Here is a 23691-nt window from a genome sequence, read left to right as displayed (position 1 = left end):
GGCACAAATAAGTCTCATTGTCCAGTTCCCCATTCTCATATTTGCCCACATTACTCTACTTGAGACTGACTGCCATTCAAGAAGATTAGCCTCGTATTTTGTGTTGAATACTATGGCTACTCCTTCTTTTCCTTGATTGTTATTGCCTGAATATAACATTTTGTATTTATTGCTCAGAAAGATCTCACCAGTTTTGGTCTTTTTTGTTTCACTCACCCCTATTATGTCGATCTGGTACTTATCTAATTCCTCAGCTAGCTCCATTTCTTTGCCATTCAGGCTTCTTACATTGATAGTACCGATCTTTAACTCTGGTGATGTTGAGTTGGGGTTTGTTTTCAGATTTGTTCCAGTAGCTGACTTTTCGCTGTTCGCCCTAGTTCCCTGGCGAAAACAACGGGGGCCTTGTTTAACCGGGCGACGCCCCAGCCGGCATGAAATTTTGTCATGTTGTACCATCATTTTTTATTTAATTACTGTTAAAATAATTAGTTAGTCATAGATAATATTAAAGTTACATACTATAATACAAACTTACATAACATTGAATTATGACCACCTACCAAATATCATGTTGGACTACCTTTTGCTCAGATAACAGCTTGCACTGGATGTCTGGTGTCAGTATTGTTATATAGTCTTGTACTTGTCTATATAAGAGGTGGATGGACACAATGTTTTTACATATCACTGCACATTTCAGAATCTAATTAAACATCCTGAAGGTATTTAATTAGATGGAGATCCACCGAATTCACTGGCCGTTGGTATTGGCAGTGGCTTCTATGTTCCTTAAAAAAAAATTGTGCCACCATTATGGAAGACTATTTCTGTTGAACAGATGCAGAATGTAAGTGGTTTTCTGTGAGGTTGCTTGTAGTAGGTTATTACATTGATCATATATCGGTCAAAATAGGCAGCAGGGATTCTAGTTCTTGTCGATAGGAAGTTAGTAATGATGTAACTCTTTTCAGGATACAAGGCAGGAATTTAATGATAGTGAATCCTCTGATCAGCAAAAGATATCCCATATAACGTGACCTCCACTCGCCTGGATAGTAGAAACCATGTTTGCAATCTGTTGTTTCATATTCTTTGTACCAGGTCATGGTTCCTGTTGCATCATTTTCATGGTGTGCAGCAGAGTCCATGACTTGTCAGACCTGCTCACCTTTTACCACATATGTAATGTCTAACCCAGCATGCTTTTGACATACCAGCAGCTGTTTTCAGCAATCTTCTTTGAGGATAGGTTCTTATGGGCCTTTGGATATAAAATCCCATAATTTGTCATCTAGAGTATTGCCATGTTGTATTTTGACATTCATTGTAGCATGTCTGATTATCTCTTTATTAGTATACACAAGGCATTGCACTGTTTGCTCACCATAGGCATTCACTTTCCATGCTGCTTTGTTGTTTGCAAAAAGTGGTTTCTCCTGTTTGGTACCATTCTGTGTGCAACCTCTGTGGGTTATGACCAATCTAGAGCAGATGGAGATATTGGATAGTCATGCCCTTTTCTTCTCATGATTGCAACTTTAATTATCTAGTTTAACCAATTGCATAACCAACTGCACTATACAGTGTTATATGTACTTTTTATACTGCACTAGACTGGACAGGTTACATGTTGATGAGGGTGATTATAATTCATTATTATGTCAGTGTGTATGATCTGATAATAACTTCATTTTGAATTATATTTTTCTGTAATAAGATTAATTATTCAAAGAGTTACCATTGAATTTTTATTTTGGATGTAATTTTTAACTTAAATCTTATTTTGTTTTTTAATATAGAATTTTGCCTCTTCTCATCCAGATCATTCTTTGGCTATCTCCTTTATGTTGGTTCAACTTCTTCTCACTCAAGGACATGTTAGCCAAGCTTGTGCCATTTTGCGTTCTTTAGGGGATCTTTCTCAAAGACCTGGCATAGTAAGAAGTTTTTTTTTTTATAATCTTTTAAAATTATTGTTTTACACTTAGATAATTTATGGTAAATATTGTTTTACACTTTGATAATATTTGGAAATATATAAAAGTGGGCAGTAAACAATAGTGATATCATTTTGCATTATACTTGACAAGAAATGAACCATAAAAGTGTAATTAAACTATAAAAGTTTTCATGTCAGATATCTTCTTGACTTTACATCTGATCCACACACGAAAGGCCAGAAGACCTATGGAACATTAGTTCAGTGTGTGGGCAAGAGGAATTGAAGAAAAATCTGTTCACATTCTGCTTGAACAGCTGAGGGTTATAATCTTTGGGGAAGGTAGAGTGGCAGAGACTTTTCCGAAGGACAGAAGTAGATGGGATGGAGGAGGCAGTGAAGTTGGTTCAGAAGTTTAAAGATGGACTGTAAAAGAGTGTTGGTTAGCAGTGGCTCTTATTTTAATGATGTTGGAGGAGAGCAGAGGAATAATAGTAGCCTATTCAGCAGAGCACTGAACATCTGTGAGAGGGGGGGGTTGAAGTGGGTATGTGTGAGAGAGAGAGAAAGAGAGATCACTAATTAGCCAGATTGTTCTCTTCTGGATAGAATCAAGCAATTTTAGAGAGGATATTGGTGCATGGAACATTGCTCCCATATTTGGAGCAATATTCCATGGCTTAGCAGATTTGGGCTTTGTATAGAGTTAGCAGCTGTGTAGGTGTGAGATAGTGTCTTGTGTGAAAAAAGAAGAAGAGGGTGGATGAAAGAATAGAACCCTGATTGGTGGGGAAATCTGAGGAGAGTAAACTGTTCACCATGACATGTAGTGAGCGACCAGTGATGGCGATCCAGTTGCAGAGTGAGGAAGGCAGACCATAGAATGGTAGTTTGTTAAGTAGGCCCCTGTGCCCCCAATCAAATATCTTTGAAATGTCGAGGGCAGCCACGTGAGTTTCTCCAAATTTCTCCATGGCTTCAGTCCAGAGGTGGGTGGTGAGAGCAAGATTAGCTGTAGATCATGAGTGGCAGAATCCATACTGCTGGTCACTGATTAGTTGGTATGACTCTAGGTGGTTCAAGAATTGGTTGTTGATTACCTTCTCCATAATTTTAGGGAGGACAGAAGTGAGAGCAGTTGGATGGTAGTTCGTTGGTTGACTTTTATCACCTTTCTTTGGGATGGACTGGATGTGGACCTGCTTCTATGTTGTAGGGTAGATACCAGTTGAATAGGATAGAATGAAGAGATGATACAGGATAGGTGTTAGTTCTGGAGCAAAATTTTTTAACACAATAGGTGGGATACCATCAGGGCCAGATCACTTGTTTGTGTTGAGGTTATTGAGGATTCTTCGGATTGCTTTTTGTCGGAAGATTTTAGGAGACGTGAAGGAGGCTGTTCTTGGTGGAGTGGAGGAAACTTTGCCCAGGTCATCAGTGCAGGAATTGGAAGAGTGATGCCAGTAAGTTGGCCTTGTCTTTAGGTGAGGTAACTACAGTACCATCCCGATGTGAGAGTGGTGGAAACATGGGCAGAAGTTGCACCCAATAGCCTTGAAAAGGGACCAGGAGTGACTGCCATTTGGGCAGGAGGTGAGTTTGCAGCATTTGGCCCTTTCAAAGTCTGACTTGGACTTGGTGATGAGCCTTTTACAACGGTTGCAAGGTGCAGTGTAGGTAGTGGGCAGCTAGTTTTGGTCTCTTGAGCCATTCATGGTAAACAGAGATTTTTTTCTTTTACAGCATTTGCACACTTTTTTTGAGAACCAAGGCTTGGATGATGGCTGAGAATTTGTAATAATGGATGAAAGCCTTCATTCCTGTGAGGATGATTTCTGTTATTCAGTCTGAGCAGGTGTTTGGATCAGAAGAACTAAAGCAGTAATTGAAAATTGAACCATGGAAAGGAGGAATAGAAGTCACGGAGGTCATCCCCCATTGGCACCCTTGTAGTGCTAAAGGACACCAGCCTGTGAACTGGTGGGAGGCTGTGGTCTGAGTTACCAAGAGGAGAACCCACAATCACAGTATACCTGAAAGTGGAGCTTGTTCGGAAGAGGTCAAGTATGTTGGCAAATTGGAGGGGATTGTCAGGTGTTCTGATAGTAAGATTGATGATCTACGATAAGTCTTTGCTGATAGCAAACACCTCAGCATCCCAGCCTGCTTGATCAGTGAAACTGGAGAAGGGAGCCAGTGTGAGTTGTGGACATTGAAGTCCCTAAGAAGGATGACCTCACTATTGGGATATTTTGACTGCAGAAAGTTGAGCTTTAGAGAGAGAGATAGTTGAAGCGGTCAGAGTGGTTGACAGAGTTTGGAGAGCGATGGAGGGAGCATATAAAAGCAGGGGTTGGTTTTGGAGAAATTTTGAGCCAAAGCTGATCAAACATTCAGGATTCAAGGACGTGCAGTCTCTGGCATAGTATGTCAGTTCTGATGAATTCACAAGTGCTGCTCATGTGGCGGAAGAGCTGTGTAATGTGTACTTCGGGCAGTTGAAGAACCAGTAGGGGAGGGGTTCTGATAGGAATAGTACTTCTGGTTTTAGATGACTGTAAGTGGTGGTGCACATCGCCTATACATATATAATGCTGTTTAGACCCCAAACAACCACCAATGTTAATTCTTAATGTTGGTGGGTTGTTTGGTTGGATTTTTTTTTTAACTTTTTGTGCGGGAGAATTTTGAGATCTGCAGTAAAATCGCATTTCCTTGGATTGTTGTTCATTGTATTTTGTGAGGAAGGGATAAAGAGGAAGTGGGAGGTGCATGCAGCGAGAGGTGGCAGACTCGTAAACATACTGCCCACACCGAGGGAACTTGGTGTCCTGTCCATACATGGCCTCAGTTTCCATCTGATGTAGTAGTATGTAGCTATAGGATTTGACACTGGCTGATTGGGAAACCTCCATATTCGTTACTAACTGGTTCAGTCCTGTGTACTATCCAGCAGCCAGCCTGTGGAACTGTTTTATTCTGTACCCTCGAATGGGGGAGGGTCCTGCCTCCTTACAGTGAGATTGGTATGTCATTGAGGGTGTCACTCTCACTGCGTGTGTGTGTGGGGGGGGGGACAGAAATGAACCCTTGCTCTAGCAACCAAACTTGGCTGCAGCCACTACAGGTCTTTAATAAGCAATTGTGGTATTTCACCAGGTGATGAAAGACATCTACCACCTGTATGACTTGCTAATAATGATAATGACCAATAATGACTTGCTTACTATTGTATAATGAGAGCAGAGCATATGATTTCACTAAGTTGTTCTCAAGTCATGAAGATTGATGTGCAGACTATTTGCTCACATAAGGTTTAAATATAAATGAAAACAGATACGAAGAAGTTAGTTTATTATTTAAATTTAAATATTTCAGAATAATTGACTCATTTCATTCCTTAGTAATACATAAGCTGTTTGGAATCAACAAGGTAAAAATGTACACAATAATTTAACTGTTCATTGTAAGTGCTAAATGGCACTGAAAAACTATTAAAATCATTTCAAGAGGATAATTTAAAAAAAAATGCAAAATAAGTCCCTGAACTCTCTTTAAACAGGCAGATTCATGCTTAAAACTGTCTCTATGAATGAGCTTGGTGTCCTGAAGGGATTCTGTTCTTTATCAGTACTTTATCAGCTGGGCCAAACCTTGTAATATTCTCTATAAAAGATGTTTACCACTTCTCTATGCAACAGTTTATATTTAAGACTGGTTTGTTGGCAGTCAAATTTATATACAACAAGAGAGAAATCAGTCCAAATAACATGCATTACCATGAGTCACATCATGGTAGTAGTCAACCTCCTAGATAGGAGACGGCACACGAATGGATGGAGTGTACATGGAAATAGTGTAGTATGCCATTAAAAAATAACTTTGCAAAATGTTTTAAATCGGTAACTAAATTATTTCATCCTGGTGAGTGATTTTTTAAAATAGTTAGCCATAAAAATGTATAGATAATATAGATATAATGTATACATTTTTAAAATCTGTAACATTTATTTTTAAGATGTATATAGGTGCACTAATCAAATTTGGGTATAGAAAAAAATTACTCACTAATCGAAGGTGCATTAATCAAGGGATTGCTGTATCCTTTCCAATTGATGATTATTTCATTCAATTTCATTATTTTAATTCCAGCAGTGTAGAGAGGTATGTACGTGCTGCTGATTCTTCATGCTGCTGAATGATAGGTTGTTTCCATAGATGATTTGAACCATGAAGTGTGGTTAGGCTTAACGGCTTCGCTATTCAGCTATCAATAGTGACTACAAGCACTGCTGCTATATTCTTTTTACAGTAAAATATAGTTTTAACATAATTTTATCAACATAACAATATTTTTATACGTCTTTTATCATTATCAAATTCCTGACATATACCCTCAGGGGATGGCACAGGATCCTATGGTGGTACTATGAAAGTTATATCATTACTAACTTCCTATCAACAATTTTTCTCCAGATTAGCCTGCTATCTGTCAACATTCCATATATATCGGATGTTATATTTCTGTCTTCTAAGGCACTTTTTATTGTATCAATTCACCTACATCTTGGTCTGTTTTTTTACTGCCATCCTCGCAAAGAACACTTTTTAGCTAATCTTTCCTCTCTCATTTTTTTTTAAGTTGTCATGCCACATGAGATTAGCTCTGCTAACACATTCCTGATTGCTAGCAATGTCAAGTTCTTTCCTAATATCTCTGTTTTTAATATGGTACTGCCATTCAGTCCCTTAATCTTTCTCAGGACTCTATCTGTAGTCTCTTGTCTTTGATCAAGAGTTTTATTTCTAACTCAGCTCTCAGATCCATAAGTTAAAATTGGTTTGAACACTGTCTTGTATATAGCTAACTTAGTGTTTTGACTAATTTCTCTCTCATTCCATATAAATTTATTTAGCTGACTACCTACCATACCAACTTTGCTAATTCTGCTATCTATTTCCAAATTTAATTTTCCATCTTCACTAAAAATTGTGCTTAAATAGCTGAAATGTTTTACTTGTTCTCCGTTCAGAATGCCAATTTTGTTTTCAATGTTTCTGCCTATTTTCATTGTCTTTGTCTTTTTAATGGTGATTTTCATACCACTGCTCTACAGCAGTTATTCAATTTAGTCGGGGAATACTGTAGAGCAGTGGTCGCCAAAGTGGTCGATATCAACCCCAGGGGTCGATTGGGGGGTCTATAGAAAAATATAAGACATCATTGTACGGATAATATTTAATTCGGTTAACTTGGATTCCATCTTGAATGATAATGCAATTAAGAGTGAATCGTGGGAACAGTGACATGAATAGGACCTGTAAGATGGAGCAAGGTCATGAAAATAGTTATGGAGGCCAATCAAATAGGGAAAATGATGTATTTACCAATAAACGGATGTCGGTGGTCCCCCCGGTCGGCCGGCGTGGCGGGAGTGAGATTGCAACACGTGCACGGTTGCTTATTTACTTATACTTACACATTCGATCCCAGTCTCATTTTTGCACATCAACATACATATTATAATTTAATCGTTATTCATTCACGAACTAAACTTCTCTATGTTGAAGAGTTGAGCAGGGCTGGTAGTTTTGTACATCCTATAGAAATACTTGAGTAGGTATGTTATTTTGACTTATTACTTTTGCTTACTGACTTCAATTTTAATTATTTTGTTACAACCCCAGTAACCACAATGGCAGCTTCAGATTCTAAAAAGAAATGCAGACAATATTCGTTAGAATATTTGAAACTTGGGTTTATTACTTCATTAAGAAACGAAACGAGGCCAATGTGTCTTCTTTGTGAAAAAACTTTTAGTAACGATGCATTGAAACCAGCAAAAATGAAAGATCATCTTCAAAGACTCCATCCCGATAAGAAAGATAAAAATCTTGACTTTTTTTTTTAAAGAACTGAAAGAGAAATACACACATCGACCAACTATAAAATCATTTATGAAAGCACCTGCCGAAGCTGACAATAAACAAGGATTAACAGCCTCCTACAATCTTTCTTTTAATATAGCAAAAAAAGGAAAACCATATACAATTGCAGAGGACATTGTTATATCTGCAATCAAAGAAGTAATTGTAACCATAATGAAAAAAAAAAAGATTCTGGCCCTGTTTTAAAATGCTTACCATTGAGTGCGAATACTGTGAAAAGACGTATTCATGAAATGGCTGAAAATGTAGAAAAAACTGTAGTATCAGAACACAAAAATAGTATGTTCTCCATCCAACTTGATGAATCTACATTCGATATTTCTTCAATTATTATGGCTTATGTAAGATATTATAGTAAAACCAAACATCAAATTATTGACGAATTTTTATTTGCAAAATATCTTGAAAGTGATGGAACGCGGTTGACAATTTTTGCGATTGGAGGAATATTTAAATAAATATGATATTCCATTTACTAATATTACAACAGTAGCCACAGATGGCACACCTGCAATGGTGGGCCGTTATTGAAGTTTCGCTGCCGTTCTGAAAGAAACAGTTCAAAGTGTACGTACTATTCACTGTATGTTGCACCGAAACCATTTGGTGGCAAAAACTCTCAGTGGTGAACTGCATGATACTCTAAGAGTGTGTATTAAATCTATTAATCAAATTAAAGCTCATCCTCTTAAAACGTGATTGTTTGCCAAACTTTGTGAAAAAAATAAGTATCAAACCAATTACTCTTGCATACTGAGGTAAGATGGTTGTCTAGAGGTGCTAGTCTACAAAGATTTGTTGAGTTGTTTGACTCAACCCTAGAGTTTCTTACAGATATTAATTTGTTTTTGAGTGATGAACTGAAGAGAAAAAAGAATCATATTTTTTGTTTGGCAGACTTATTTTCAAAATTTAATGACGTACAGACCCGTCTACAAGGTAAAGATGTCACGATTATTCAAGCTCAGATGATTCTTTTAGGCTTCCAAGCTAAATTAGCCTTATTTAAATCATCATTGTTACGAAAAGATTTTCAGTACTTTTCGAATCTACGGCAATTGGAAGTAAAAGATGAAGACAGAAATATACACAAAACATCTTCAAAATTTGAGCAATGATTTTAAATTGCGCTTTGCAGATTTTGAAAACATGCACATTCCAGATTGGGTTATCATGCCATTTTCTGCAGATATTGAAAATATCGAATGTAACTTACAAGATAAACTTACTGAATTGTCAGTTGATCTAGAAGCTAAGATGCTTTTTAAAAATAGGACATTAAATTATTTTTGGACGAATATCATCATCAAATTCCTGACATGTACCCTCAAGGGGTGTACAGGATATGATAGTACTACATGAAAAATTTCATCATTACTAACTTCCTATCTACAATTTTCCTCCAAATCAATCTGTTACTTGTCAAGACTACAACATTATCAGATCTTATATTTCTATCATCTAAGGCACTTTGTACCATATCAATCCACCTATATCTTGGTCTTCCTCTGAGTCGTTTTCCTGCCAACCTTGCAGAGAACACTTGTTTTGCTAATCTTTCCTCACCCATTCTGTTTAAGTGACCATACCACCTGAGATTAGCTCTGCTAATACATTCCTGGATGCTGCCAATGTCAAGTTCTTTCCTAATGTCCTCATTTTTAATATGATATTGCCATTGATGCCATCTGTTCACACCTCTAATCTTTCTCAGGACTCTCATATCTTTGGTCTCTAGTCTTTGGTCAAGTGTTTTACTTCTGACCCAGCTCTCAGATCGATAAGTTAAAACCATTACAGCTAATTTAGTATTCCGACTAATCTCTCTCTTATTCCATATGAATTTATTCAATTGACTTCCTACTATACCAGCTTTGATTCTGTTGTCTATTTCCATATTTAATTTACCATCTAAACTAAAATTCCGCTTTAGTAGCTGAAATGTTTTGCTTGTTCACAGGTTCTCTGTCCACAATGCAGTTCACATTTTCAATGATTGTGCTATTTTCATTGTCTTTGTCATTTTATTACTGATCTTCATACCGTATCGATTACAACAGTTATTCAATTTAGTCAGGGAATCTTGCAAACGTGTAGTGAAATTATTTAGAAGTATAACATCGTCCGCATAAAGCAAAGAGCTGACATTAACATCTCCAATTCTGATATCATGTTTAATACCACTTTCCTTCATAATGTGATCCATATAGATAATGAATAACAGAGGGGATATTGTACATCCTTGTTTCACACCAGATTTAACATTAAACCATCTTCCTGTACTTCCTTCAATTCTGACTGCTGACTTACAACTCAAATAAAGACTAAGTATTGCTTGATATAATGCCCCATTGACACCATATAACTGTAGCATATTGAATAGCTTCTCTCTTCACACCTTGTCATATGCCTTTTCCAAATCGACAAAACTTAAATACAGATCTTTGTTATATTCTCATGCTTTCTCAACCATTTGTCGTAAAGTGAAGATCTGAACCCGACATCTTCTATTTGGCCTGAATCCAACTTGTTCTTCACCAAGCTTTTCTTCCACAATTTTTCTCAACCGTTTTTCAACTATACTGGCATAAATCTTACCAGGAACACTCAGTAAGGAAATACCTCTGTAATTCTCACATTCAGTTTTATTTCCCTTTTTATATATGGGTACTATGAGAGCTCTACTCCAATCATCAGGAATTCTCCCCTCTGTCCAGGCGTTCTGAACTATGCAGTGCAGCCACTGTAAGACTTTTATACCACCATACTTCAGCATTTCTGGTCGAATATCATCTACTCTGCCTTTCCACATTTCAAGCCTTTGATGGCTTTTTCTACTTCAAGTATGGATATGTATTCCTCATTGTATGCCTGTTGAGTGTATTTTACCACTCTGCTATCACTGCTTGTTTCATTTAGCAATTTTTCAAAGTTATTACCCCACACTTCAAGGATGTCTTTTTATCCTGTTTTCATGTCACTCACCTTTGTCACAACTAACTCCTTTTACAGCACTCTTTCCTTCATTTCTAAGCTTCCTCAACAACCTCCAGAATATCTTGCCACCTTCTTGATATTTATTTTCTATGTTCTTGTCAAAGTCCTCCCATGACTTTTGTTTAGCTAGTTTTACACAGTGTTTCACTTTCTTACGTTTGTCTCTGTATTCTCTAAAAGCACAAGCTGACTTATTTGCCAGGAACTTTTGATATGCTTTCTTCTTTTCTTTCACTGCCTCTTTACCTTCCTGTGTCCACCATGGAGTTCTGATTTTTCTATCCTTGCACACAACCTCGCCACAGGCCTCTCTGTCTGAATCATTCAGCGTTTTCTTCAAGGCTTGCCACTGAATCTCCAAGGTTTGATTCCTGTTCTCAAACTCTTTCATTTTTTCTTCAATAATCTTTGTGTATTTTAGTCTACAGGTCACATCTGAGAGCTGCTCAACTTTTATTCTCTTTAAAACTTTCTTACGTGTCATTCTTTTCAATATGAAATTCAATTTTATCCTGCTCAAGACTAAATAGTGATCATTTCAAATCCTCTGTACACTCTGGTGTCCTGCACCAGGGAGAAAACATCACTATCAACAATAACATAGTCAATGAGACTTTTCTTATTCCTTGCCTCTTCTCTCCATGTGAATTTGTGCACATTTTTATGTTGGAACATGTTAGTAATAACCAGTCCTTCTCCTGAGCAGAAATCCAACAGGTATTTGCCATTATTATTAGCTTTGCTCTTTTCTCCAAATTTTCCCAAAATATTTTTGTATGTCTGACAATCATTTCCTACTCTGCTATTTAGATCCCCAAATAGGACCAACTTTTCCTTTTTCATTATGTCAGTTGCTTTCTCCAAAGCATTAAAAAATTCCTCCACTTCTACCTTAGTAGAGCCTTCTGTGGGACCATAGGCACAAATAAGCCTCATTGTCCAATTTCCCATTCTGATATTTGCCCACATCACTCTACTTGAGACTGACTGCCATTCAAGAAGATTAGCCTCGTATTTTGTGTTGAATACTATGGCTACTCCTTCTTTTCCTTGATTGTCATTGCCTGAATATAACATTTTGTATTTATTGCTCAGAAAGATCTCACCAGTTTTTGTCTTTTTTGTTTCAGTCACCTCTATTATGTCTATCTGGTACTTATCTAATTCCTCAGCTAGCTCCATTTCTTTGCCATGTTGATAGTACCGATCTTTAACTCTGGTGATATTGAGTTGGGGTGTGCTTTCAGATTTGGACGAATAATTGTAGAAAAATATCAATAATTACTGAAGTGGTACTCCCCCTTTTTGCTTGCATTTCCAAGCTCGTGCATGGTTGAAGGTGGTTTCAGCCATGTTAATTCCAGTTTAACAAAACAAAGAAATAAGCTAGCTATAGAATTCCATGATGATTTAAGGCTGAAACTTACTAATTTTGAACCCAACATTGCTAATCTTGTGAAGAGTCAGGAAGCACACCCTTCACATTGACAACGTTAGTAAATTGTATACTAAGTTAATAAAAGTTTTATTTTCATATATATATATATATATATATATATATATATGGAAGATATTATTATTGTTATTTTGTTATCTAAATTAAATTTTACATTTTATATATTATTTATGCCTCCTATTGAATATGTAATGTTAAGACGGATGTCAAAAACAATCGTATCCCTTTGACATTAAGCCAATATAAAAATATATATATTATATTAAACATACAATAAACACTGTGACTATAAAATAAACAATCTAAAAACTGACATAAGCGTCTTTTTTGCTTGTCCTATTATAATTATGTAATACTAAAATAGAGGGGGTGGTCAATAAAAAGTCAAGAAACTCTTGAAGGGGTCGACGGACAAAGAAGTTTGGTGACCCCTGCTGTAGAGCTTTCCTGGATTTATTTAGGAATATAACATCTGCATAAAGTAAAGAGCTGAGATTAACATCTCCAATTTTGATATCAGGTTGAATACCACTTTCTTTCATAATGTGAACCATATAGATGATGAATAAGAGTGGAGATAATGTACATATTGAGGTTCAGGACTTGTTCAGTAACTCGTTCATCACCTAGAGACAAGAAGGCAACGTACCTGCAAGAACTTTGACAAACCAATACTAGCAAGTAAGAAGCATGAATGTCTGGGACAACCGGTAGCTCTGGATTTTAGACACTTTGTCTGTCATCAAATTCCTGACATGTACCCTCAAGGGGTGTACCGGATATGATAGTACTACATGAAAAAAATTACATCATTACTAACTTCTTATCTACAATTTTCCTCCAAATCAGTCTGTTATTTGTCAAGATTCCAACATTATCAGATCTTATATTTCTATCGTCTAAGGCACTTTGACCATATCAATCCACCTACATCTTGGTCTTCCTCTAGTCCTTTTCCTGCCAACCTGGCAGAGAACACTTGTTTTGCTAATCTTTCCTCACCCATTCTGTTTAAGTGACTATACCATACCACCTGAGATTAGCTCTGCTAATGCATTCCTGGATGCTGACAATGTCAAGTTCTTTCCTAATATCCTCATTTTTAATATGATATTGCCATTGATGCCATCTGTTCATGTCCCTAATCTTTCTCAGGACTCTCATATCTGCAATCTCTAGTCTTTGGTCAAGTGTTTTACTTCTGACCCAGCTCTCAGATCCATAAGTCAAAATTGGCTTGAATACTGTCTTGTATACAGCTAATTTAGTGTTTTGGCTAATTTCTCTCTTATTCCATATAAATTTATTCAGTTAAGTTCCTACGATACCAGCTTTGTTGATTCTGTTGTCTATTTCTATATTTAATTTACCATTTTCACTAAAAATCATGCCTAAACTAACAGTAACATTTTTCATAAACAAAATCATGTTAAGATAATTAAATATCTTAACACTAGTGTCTGAACTAAAATAGTAGGTTAAAGACTGAGATATATAGTATAGGTGGACTGATACTGCTAGCAGTACTTCAGTAAGTTAAAATGTATGATCTAATCAGATCACAGTGCTTACAAATAATAGATATTTGCATAAGTAATATATAGGCAAAAAATAGTAATACTAGAGAATATTTCTGCCTAAATAATAAATTTAGGCAAAAAAAAGTTGATCAGAAACTTGTCATGAAATCTTATAATTGTTAGTTTGTTCATATTTCATGCATCCCTTGATGATATACATTAACTAGTATGATAACTAGATGAGTTTTGAAGAGTAGAGTTGACAGAGTGTTTCTTCTTTATGAATGTGACTAAAATACAGTACATACAAGGGGATAAAATAAAATAATTTTATTTTATCCCCTTTCACCTAGGTGATAATTTTGTGTTTTATGATTTTGACATTATCTGATTAAATATTTTTTTTTTTTCTTTGTACATAATAACAAATTTTTAAATTTTACATTTTTCTTCATTATATGTCAAGTGATCATGCCCAGTAGAATTAATTTTGCACCTCTCTATTATAGTCTTTTATTTTGAAGCAACAGCAAGTATGGTGTAACCTGTCATAATAGATAATGAATGCTGGAGAAAACATTCTTTTGTGAACACGTGCAATTTAAAAACAATACATTATAAGCATGTTTTGTTGTGCTACCTTCCTCCTACTTTTTTTTTTTTTAACTGACTGATGTCAATGTACTGACTTTATGTTAGGTGCAGAAAGTTTTTGTCATTTAGTTTCCCCCCCCCCCCCCAAGGTAAATAATGATCTGGTTGTGAGATTACTACTACTGGTATGAGAGGATGATTTGAATGATATCCAGATATCAGATAATAAATGCTTCAGAAAATATTCTTCTGTGTACACACACAATTCAAAAACAGTGCATTATAAACATGTATTGTTGGACTCCCTTTTTTTTTTAATTGAAACATGATGTTATCACTTTACCATACATATATGATTTTGACCTTATCTATTCTACATAATTCATCAATTTGAATAAAATGTATTACCCTCAAGTTATTCTGTAGTTTCAATAGGAAAAATTTTCTTTCTTTATATTTCAATATCTTTTTATCACATTTAAGTGGTTAAATGTTAAGTATTAAATTAACTAATGAAAAGTAATATGGTTTTTGTTATTATAGAAAATGCCTTGGAGTGCTATTTAAAGTTAATATGGATGCAATTTTTTTGTTATACAGGGATTTTCAAATTAAAGTGCCCTGCAGCGTTCATAGCACTTTATAGTGAGAATCAGTAGATGAAATATCTTCATATTTGGTGGGTATCCTAATCAGAGATCATGGAGAAGAGATTTTGACCAAAAAAAATTAGTTCAAAAAATGACTGATAGGGTAAATATGGTGCTGTGAGCAAGATAGTGAATTTTGCATACAGCATAAGCCAAGGTGGTATGAATGAAGGATCTGTCTCTGTAGTCATTCTACTTTGTGTGATGGGTCTCACTTTGTCTGAATGTGCCTTGCTTGTGAAGTGTTTCTAGGGAAAATGCTGCAGTAGCACTTCATAAGTACAGACACCTACAGACTACAGTGGGTCTGGCTCCGCTGATGAGACCTCAATAAAGATTGAAATCAATCTGGGGTGGCCTTTCCCATAATGCATAGCATTATATATGTCCTTAAGGATATATGCCTTGCATTATGGGATACTAAGGCAATTGATGTGAAGTTATATCACATGCAAAATTTGGTTACACTTGGGTAAAGGATGAAACCAAGATTATAATTTCTTGCCATCTTTAATTTATAGTATAACCAACTGAAAAAAACTTTAAACCTGCTCTCTGAATAAGGGTACTTTAATTTGAAACACCCTTAATTTTTTCCGAAATAGTAGTTTTGTATTCTCTTTTTTTTTAAAAAAAAAAACCTAATTTAAAATATTAATTTAGGTCTCAGCATTGGTGACACTCTATCTCAGTTTAGAAGATCCAGAATCTGCATGCATAGTGTTAAAAGATGCTATAGCATGGTATAAGAAAAACAATGTAAGTATTTATTTGTTTTTTAAGTATTATTTCATATAATTTTACAGTAGATGATTACTATAGTGAACCCATGGAAACCAGAGAAGTAGTTTGCTATGTATGGTTTACCATAGCAAATTGAGGGATCGCTTTCCTCCCCTTTATTTCCAGGAAATAAATATCGAAGAAAGGGGGGCTGCATTCATTTGAATAATTGTGGATTCTTAAACTTATTGCATACCGAGCTTTAGCAAGTCTGTCAGAGTCATCACTTACCCTCTTCCTCCATACCCATTGCAAAGTTTCAAGTGTTTCCTCTCTTCTAACTACAGCAGGAAGAGAGGAAAAAAGAAAAATTATGAACAAAAGGACACCCAACATAAATTACTAGTATGACAGTAGTATTATTTTCAGTAGCATTCAGAATTTTGACTGCTACAGTTTTACAATTCTCCCTGCTAAAAAAAATAGGCTAATAAATATCCAATAGTTTTTGAGGAGATATTTCCAAAATTTGAGGAGAAAACTGCAAACAAAGGAAATGGCAAAAAATTGTATATTGACAATTTTTTGTTCAACAATTGCTGAATAGATAGGATTGTAACATGGCATCCTATCACAACACCTTTCAAACTCTGTCAGTTCCCTTCTCACAGCATTCTCATTCCCATCTGGACATAGCTGCACTCACTTGATCATCATATTCCTCTAATTTATACCAGCCACACAACACCTGAGTAGTTAGATGGTGCAATGCAGCTTGCCCATGGAGGGGGGGGGGGTGTTGACTTCTTTTCAAGCAGTGTATTAATTTATGGGTTTAAGGGAATAGCTAGATAATGTCCAACACTCATATTCCTGTGGCATGTTTTATTAATAGGTATCCACTAGGTATTGAACAAGTAAAGATGGACTGGCAATGTGGGATTTAGCTGACTAAATTATAATCTATTGACTTAAACCAGAAATAAATGTGATGGTAGAACATGGGGAAATTTCATGCTGGCTGGATTGTTATCAGGTTAAATGAGGCCCCCACTGTTTTTGTTAGAGAACCAAGCATGTGTTACGGAAGAATGCTTCAAATGAGTACTCATCCAATTGGATAATCACTTAGTTTTAAGTAGGATAAAAATGAATATCACATTAAAGTTGAACAGCTTTTACAGGTGAACTGTAGACTCAGCTGCATGAACATTATGCAAGAAAAAAATAAAACAGTTGAAAACAAGAACTAAACCTGGGAGTCTCAGTGGCAAACTCTGAAGAAAACATTGATCCATCTAGAGAGGCTGCAAGGAGAGAAAAATAAGAAAATCATGGTGGACAGACACAAGAAGTTAAAAAAGCATACTGAAAGGTCATAGCAAATAAGTTGGCAGATGCCTGAAAAGGATACAGAGAAAAATGTAAGAGTCATGCAGTGTGTAAAAGTAGCTAAACAAGTCATGTGAAGTAAGAATATAGAAGACAATATCAGGAAGATAAAATGTTTTGGAGGCTATTGAAAAAAACAAACAAACATAGAAATGGGGGAAAGAGTACCTTTAAAAAAGATTCGGAGGTAGACCAAGATCTAGGTGGATTGATTTGGTCAGAAGTGCCATATAAGACTGAAATATTAGATATGACCGATGTTAGAAGCCTGACAAGTAACTGATTTGGAGGAAGAATGTTGATAGCAAATTATTAATAATGTAAACATGTAGATTTGAATTCAGTGAGTGGGCATATTAATAAACTATCATCATCATCATACGTATCAAGGATTTAGGCCTAGTATGGCCTGTTCCGGGCCTTAGAAGTCATCGTTGAATCGTTTAAGAGGACATCCTGGTTTTCTTTTTCCTAATGGCTTGTACTTTAAGGCTTGTTTTGGTAATCTTTCTGTTTTCATTCTTTGAACGTGTTCCATCCATTTATGTTTATATTTTTTGATTTTTTCAATTACTGGTTCTTGGTTTAATTCTTTCATAATATCTTCGTTTCTTTTGTGATCAAATAGGGTATACTTTGCAGTTTTTCTCATAAACTTCATTTCTGCTGTTGTTAATCTTTGTTTGTCTTTTTGTTTTATTGTCCAGATTTTTCGCTTCCATACATTAAGACTGGTAGGGCTAATGTATTGTATACTTTTAGCCTGGTTTGTTTTTGAACTAGGTTTGGTTTAAATATAGAGTTAATTACTCCTGTTATTTTTAAATATTTTGCAATTTTTATGTTTATATCTTTTTCATTTTCATAAGTGATCATACATCCTAGGTAGTTAAATGAATTCACTTGTTCTATTTATTATTAATATTATTAATAGTTCTATTAATAAACTATAAAAGTAAAAAAACCATGTTACAGCTTATTTGCAGAATTTTTGCCTATGTTTCATAGGCATCTTCAGTATAAAAAGAATTGCATTTGAACAGTAACAGAAAATTTTAAAAAATGTCACAGTGTAAAACAACTAAAATGATCAATATTTTCTTAATTGGAAAAAAAAAAGATAAAAACATATCCACATACACATAAATAAGTTTAGGAAAAATTAACAGATTTATAAAGTACCTCCCATGAAGGAGATAGACACAGACCATCAGATTTCTTTATGTGACAATAATAATAAATTTAGTTTAATCCTTTATCCAAGTGTGAGCAAACAAAGTTTGCGCCTGAAAGTATCTTCAGGACTGGGTTAATGTGGTACAACACCAGGGCAACTCGTTGCAAAGGTGGAGCAAGCTACCAACACTCCTATCTTAGTATCTCCTATAATGCAAAACACATCTCCTTGCGGATATGTCTAATGTTATGCATTAAGGGAAGGGCCACTACCCAGACCGGTTTCGACCTTTATTGAGGTCTCTTCAGTGGGAGCCAGGCCCAAGTCGAGATATCAGGCAGAAGCATTAGCAGGTCATCTCCACCTATAGGAATTGCCAATTGGTGTGCCACCCTTTTTTAATAAATTACTCTGGATTTAGAGAAAGATGTTGAAAGTTTATTTTCCACTTGGTTAGAGAAGATACTTTCAGGCGCAAACTTTGTTTGCTCACACTTGGATAAAGGATTAAACTAAATTTATTATACTCTAACCAAGTGGAAAATAAACTTTCAACATCTTTCTCTAAATCCAGAGTAATTTATTAAAAAAGGGTGGCACACCAATTGGCAATTCCTATAGGAGGAGATGACCTGCTAATGCTTCTGCCTGATATCTCGACTTGGGCCTGGCTCCCACTGAAGAGACCTCAATAAAGGTCGAAACTAGTCTGGGTAGTGGCCCTTCCCTTAATGCATAACATTAGACATATCCGCAAGGAGATGTGTTTTGCATTATAGGAGATACTAAGATAGGAGTGTTGGTAGCTTGCTCCACCTTTGCAACGAGTTGCCCTGGTGTTGTACCACATTAACCCAGTCCTGAAGATACTTTCAGGCGCAAACTTTGTTTGCTCACACTTGGATAAAGGATTAAACTAAATTTATTATACTCTAACCAAGTGGAAAATAAACTTTCAACATCTTTATGTGACAGTAATATTTCTTTATAAAGACGTTCTATAAGAAATAGACATTTATGAAGGATTCCTTGTCTTGTTCATGTGTGAACTCTGTTTAGTGGAGATGGCAATCTTATCAAGTCCATACTGTTCAGGCTTATGATATTTATAACTCTCATGCTCTTCTTGTGGCTTATCTTATTATTGAGAAACTGGAAAATCTGCTTTCATTCAGCATGAAGAACATGTCTTATATTAAATATGAGTCTGAATAGTCTGGACTTGCTGAGCATGTCATCTCCACTAAACATAAGAGTTCGCTTGAACAAGACAAGAATCCTTCATAATAGTATGGTCCTCGTAAAATGTCTCTATAAAGAAATGTGCAAAAACATTACTCCACTGTCTTAACTTAATAGATCTGATGGTTTTAGGTCTGTCCCCTTTATGGGAGATAGTACAGGAATACCTTGTATAGCACGATTTTGAAAAACGCGGGTTTTGGTCTAACGTGGTTTTTATTATTACACTAACATTCTCAACACTGACCGGTGATTCCCGGCGCCGCAAGTGACAGTCGAGAGCCACGTTTATGCAGTAGTTATTCGATCGTCTCTCACATAGAGACGTTCTTTCCCGCGGCATTTTATTATTTACATTAATGTTAGTATTTAATATTTTTTTATTATTTAAGTATGAGTGAAAAGAGACAAAACAAAGAAGACACTGTTGGAGTAACAAAAAAACACAAGTGGTTGACATTAGAGAAGAAACTTGAAATTATAAAATGTCACAAGAATGGCACTTCGTTTGCTAAAATAACACATGAGAAGTCAATGAATGAGTCATCTGTACGAGCAATTATTCAGAGCAAAGAAAAGATTAAACAACATGGAACGAGCACCGCTTCTTATATGTCAAAAGTGATCACGAGAAATCGATCTTCTACAATGGAAAATATGGAACGCCTTCTAATGATCTGGATTAAAGATTGTAATCAGAAAAAGATTCTTTTGAGTCAAATGATAATCCAAGCAAAAGCAACAAGTCTATATGAAAAAATAAAAGTGAAAATGAAGGAGGTACAACCAGTGAAACTTTTATTTCAAGTCGCAGGTGGTTCTACAGTTTCAAAAAGCGTATGGGACTCCATAACGTAAGAATCCAAGGTGAAAGCACAAGTGCTGACACTAAAACTGCAGAATTATTTCCCAATGAATTGAAGGATCTTATTGAGAAGGAAGGCTACACAGATGATCAAATTTTTAAATCTGACGAGACTGGCTTGTTCTGGAAAAGAATGCCATCGTGCACATTTCTAGCAGAGAAGGAAAAAACACAAGCTGGGTATAAAGTGTCAAAAGACCGATTGATACTTTTACTAGGAGGTAATGCATCAGGTGATTTAAAATTGAAGCCACTGTTAGTGTACAGAGCGGAAAACCCAAGAGCTCTTAAGGGCTTTACAAAGAACAATTTACCCGTTCATTGGCGTTCGAATAAAAAAGCGTGGGTGACTTGTTTAATTTTCGAAGACTGGTTTAAAACTTGTTTTTGCCCTGAAGTTAAAAGCTATTGTAAAAAGAATTCCTTTTAAAAATTTTCTTTTATTAGACAATGCGCCAGGCCATCCAACTCTATTGACTGACTTAGATGAAAATATCAAGATTCATTTTTTCCCTCCAAACACAACATCAATTCTGCATCCGATGGATCAAGGCGTTATCTCCCCTTTCACGGCTTACTATTTAAGACGAACTTTTGCTCAAGCTATTAAAGCTGCAGCAGAAGAAGATTCTTGGACTTTGAGTGAATTTTGGAAGAAATTTAACATAAAAGATGCCATTCAAAATATTTATGAATCTTGGCAGGAGGTGACTCAAAGCAACATGAGAGCCATATGGCATAATATCTTGCCGCATTGTTCAAAGGATTTTGTTGCCTTTGCAACACAGAATGAGGAAATCTCAACAGAAATTGTGCAGATGGGCAAAGATCTTGGTTTTACAAGTTTAGATTGTATCAATGTGAACAAATGTATTGATTCTCATTCAAATGATCTGGATGATGAAACCCTTTTGGAGTTGGAACAACAACGAGCCTATGAAGCAAAGAAGACGAAGATGACCCCACTGATGTCATGGTTGAAGAATATTCCTTTGCTGACCTTTCAACTTTTGTGAGAAAAATCGACGAAGCTTCCGACTTTCTAATAAATGCCGACACGAATTTGGAAAGAAGCATCGAAGTGAGACAAAGTCTCAATAATGCCATCAAATGCTACAGAGATCTAGTACTTGAAGAGACAAAGAAGACAAGGATGGCTCAACGAACACTAAAAGACTACTTTAGTAAAAAGTAAATTACTGTATGCTAAAATTGAAGCAATATTTGTTTTGTTTTCTACAACTTTTATATCAGTTTAAAAGGATTTTATTTGTTATTTAGTTAATAAAAATAACAGTTTTTTTTTTTTCATTTTTGAACATTTTCATCATCCTAAATTTTTGTAATAAATAAATTAAATTGAAAACCTTTATAATTAGACCTCGAATAACACGGTTTTGCATAGCGCGGACGCTTCTTGGAACCAATTAACCGCGCTATACAAGGTATTCCTGTACTTTTTAAATGTGCTAAATCTTTCCTAATTCTATTTTTTTCAGTTAGAAAATGTTTTAGTTGCCTTACATTAGCTACTAAGGTGGCACTTGTTAAAATTTTCTATTATTACTGGATTATTATTCCATTTCTTGTACCGAAGATGCATGTAAAATGTGAAAATTCTACAAATAGATGAGTTTTAATGTGAGTTTTTTTTTTTATTTTATAGTATGTTATTAACATGTAGTATCTTGTCATGGTATCCTGTACACCCCTTGAGGGTATACAGGATACCAGAACAACCTGGTTGTTCTGGTATCCAGAACAGGATACCAGAACAACCAGGATACCAGAACATCCAGTTGTTCTGGTATACAGGATACCAGAACAACTGGATCTAACCAGAACAACAACAACAACAACGTTGTTGTTGTTGTTCTGGATAGATCCAGTTATATAACTTGATCACCACGCTTCCAAAAATTAGATCTCTTATAAGCCATCCTAAACCTAAGCATCATAATCTAAAATATCCCGGCGTATATAAACTATGGTGTGATATAATGTTCCTTATTACGGCACTAATAAATCTGTTGAACTTCACATGGAGGAGCATAAAAGAGACATCTCCTATGAAATATCAAATGCTAGTGCCTTATCCAGCCATGTTCTCTTCTCTAACAATCCTCATGATAATTTTCAAGGTCACTCAGTTTCGTGGGATAGATCTGAAAACATTTTCTGTTGCAAGGATGAATTTGAAAGAAAGATAGTGGAATCCAGGGAGATCGTCCTTAATCCTGAACATTTGAACAGTAATTTGAGCTATAACATCCCTGAGAGCCATACTGCTGTTGTTCAATACTGGCGTTCTCGAGAGTCTACTACCATGCATACGATAAACAATGGCACGTAAATAGAACAAATGGAATTTTAATTCAACGTTTTTTATTTCAATTATGTATTGCAATTTATCTGTGCTTCTTAGTTTTTGTTATTGTTTCTTTTATCTACAAAGATACCTGATGAAGGCCATAATAAGCCGAAACTAGTTGTATCATTAAAGTTTTCTAACTTATTCTCGGTTCGATAGTCATTAAATATCTTTTTTAAACACACACACACACACACCATCTCTGTTCAGCAAATGAAAATTTCTAGGCTTGGATTTGCTTTCATTTACTAGAAAATTCAGTTTGCTGTTAAGAAGGTTTTGAGCTTTACTGTAGTAGTTTGTAGTAGTGATCTTAAGATAACAATGGTTCTATGAAATTTAGGCTGTCTATTTTTTTTTTTTTTTTAATTTGTTATTGTTGTGCTTGCATGCTGCATATATACTTGATTAGTATTTTTTTTTTTTAACTGGTCAAATATTGAGTAATTACTCAGAATTAGTTACTAAAATGTTGTTGATATTGTTTAGGTTCATTTTGAAAAATGTATAAACACCTCTTAGATTTGTTTGGGACATATATAACTCCATTCTAGGTGAATGGATTTTGTTGCATTTGAAAATTTCTAATTTTTACAAAAAAATTGTAAAATTTTTTGAAAGATTCAGTTTTGGTTTAAATTGGGCTATTTGCAAGGACAAAATATTTTGATATATAAAATAATAACTCTGCTCTGGCAGTATGGAATTTAATGAAATTTGATATTTAGGATCTGTTCTGAAATTTTTCATCTCAATTTTTGTTTAAATTAGACCATTTTTAGTAGAAAAATTATACGTGACAAGTGACAG

General features: G+C 35.3%; 1 protein-coding gene across 2 annotated transcripts in view; it reads left to right on the top strand.

Moving 5' to 3' along the window:
• Positions 1-23691, top strand: part of Srp72 (signal recognition particle 72) — a 166142-nt gene that overhangs the window by 96973 nt on the left and 45478 nt on the right. For both annotated transcript variants that reach the window (XM_090392757.1, XM_090392756.1), the window contains 2 exons: positions 1803-1940; positions 15775-15870. In XM_090392757.1, the coding sequence (XP_090248883.1) occupies positions 1803-1940; positions 15775-15870 (234 nt within the window). The remainder of the gene's footprint in view (positions 1-1802; positions 1941-15774; positions 15871-23691) is intronic.

Source organism: Typopeltis vanoorti, chromosome 5, assembly GCF_054136105.1.
Source record: "Typopeltis vanoorti isolate ZY-2024b chromosome 5, IOZ_Tvanoo_1.0, whole genome shotgun sequence".
Classification (NCBI taxonomy): Eukaryota; Metazoa; Arthropoda; class Arachnida; order Uropygi; family Thelyphonidae; genus Typopeltis; species Typopeltis vanoorti.
The sequence above is the reverse complement of the archived record's forward strand: the minus strand, read 5'-3'. Positions and strand labels throughout refer to the sequence as shown.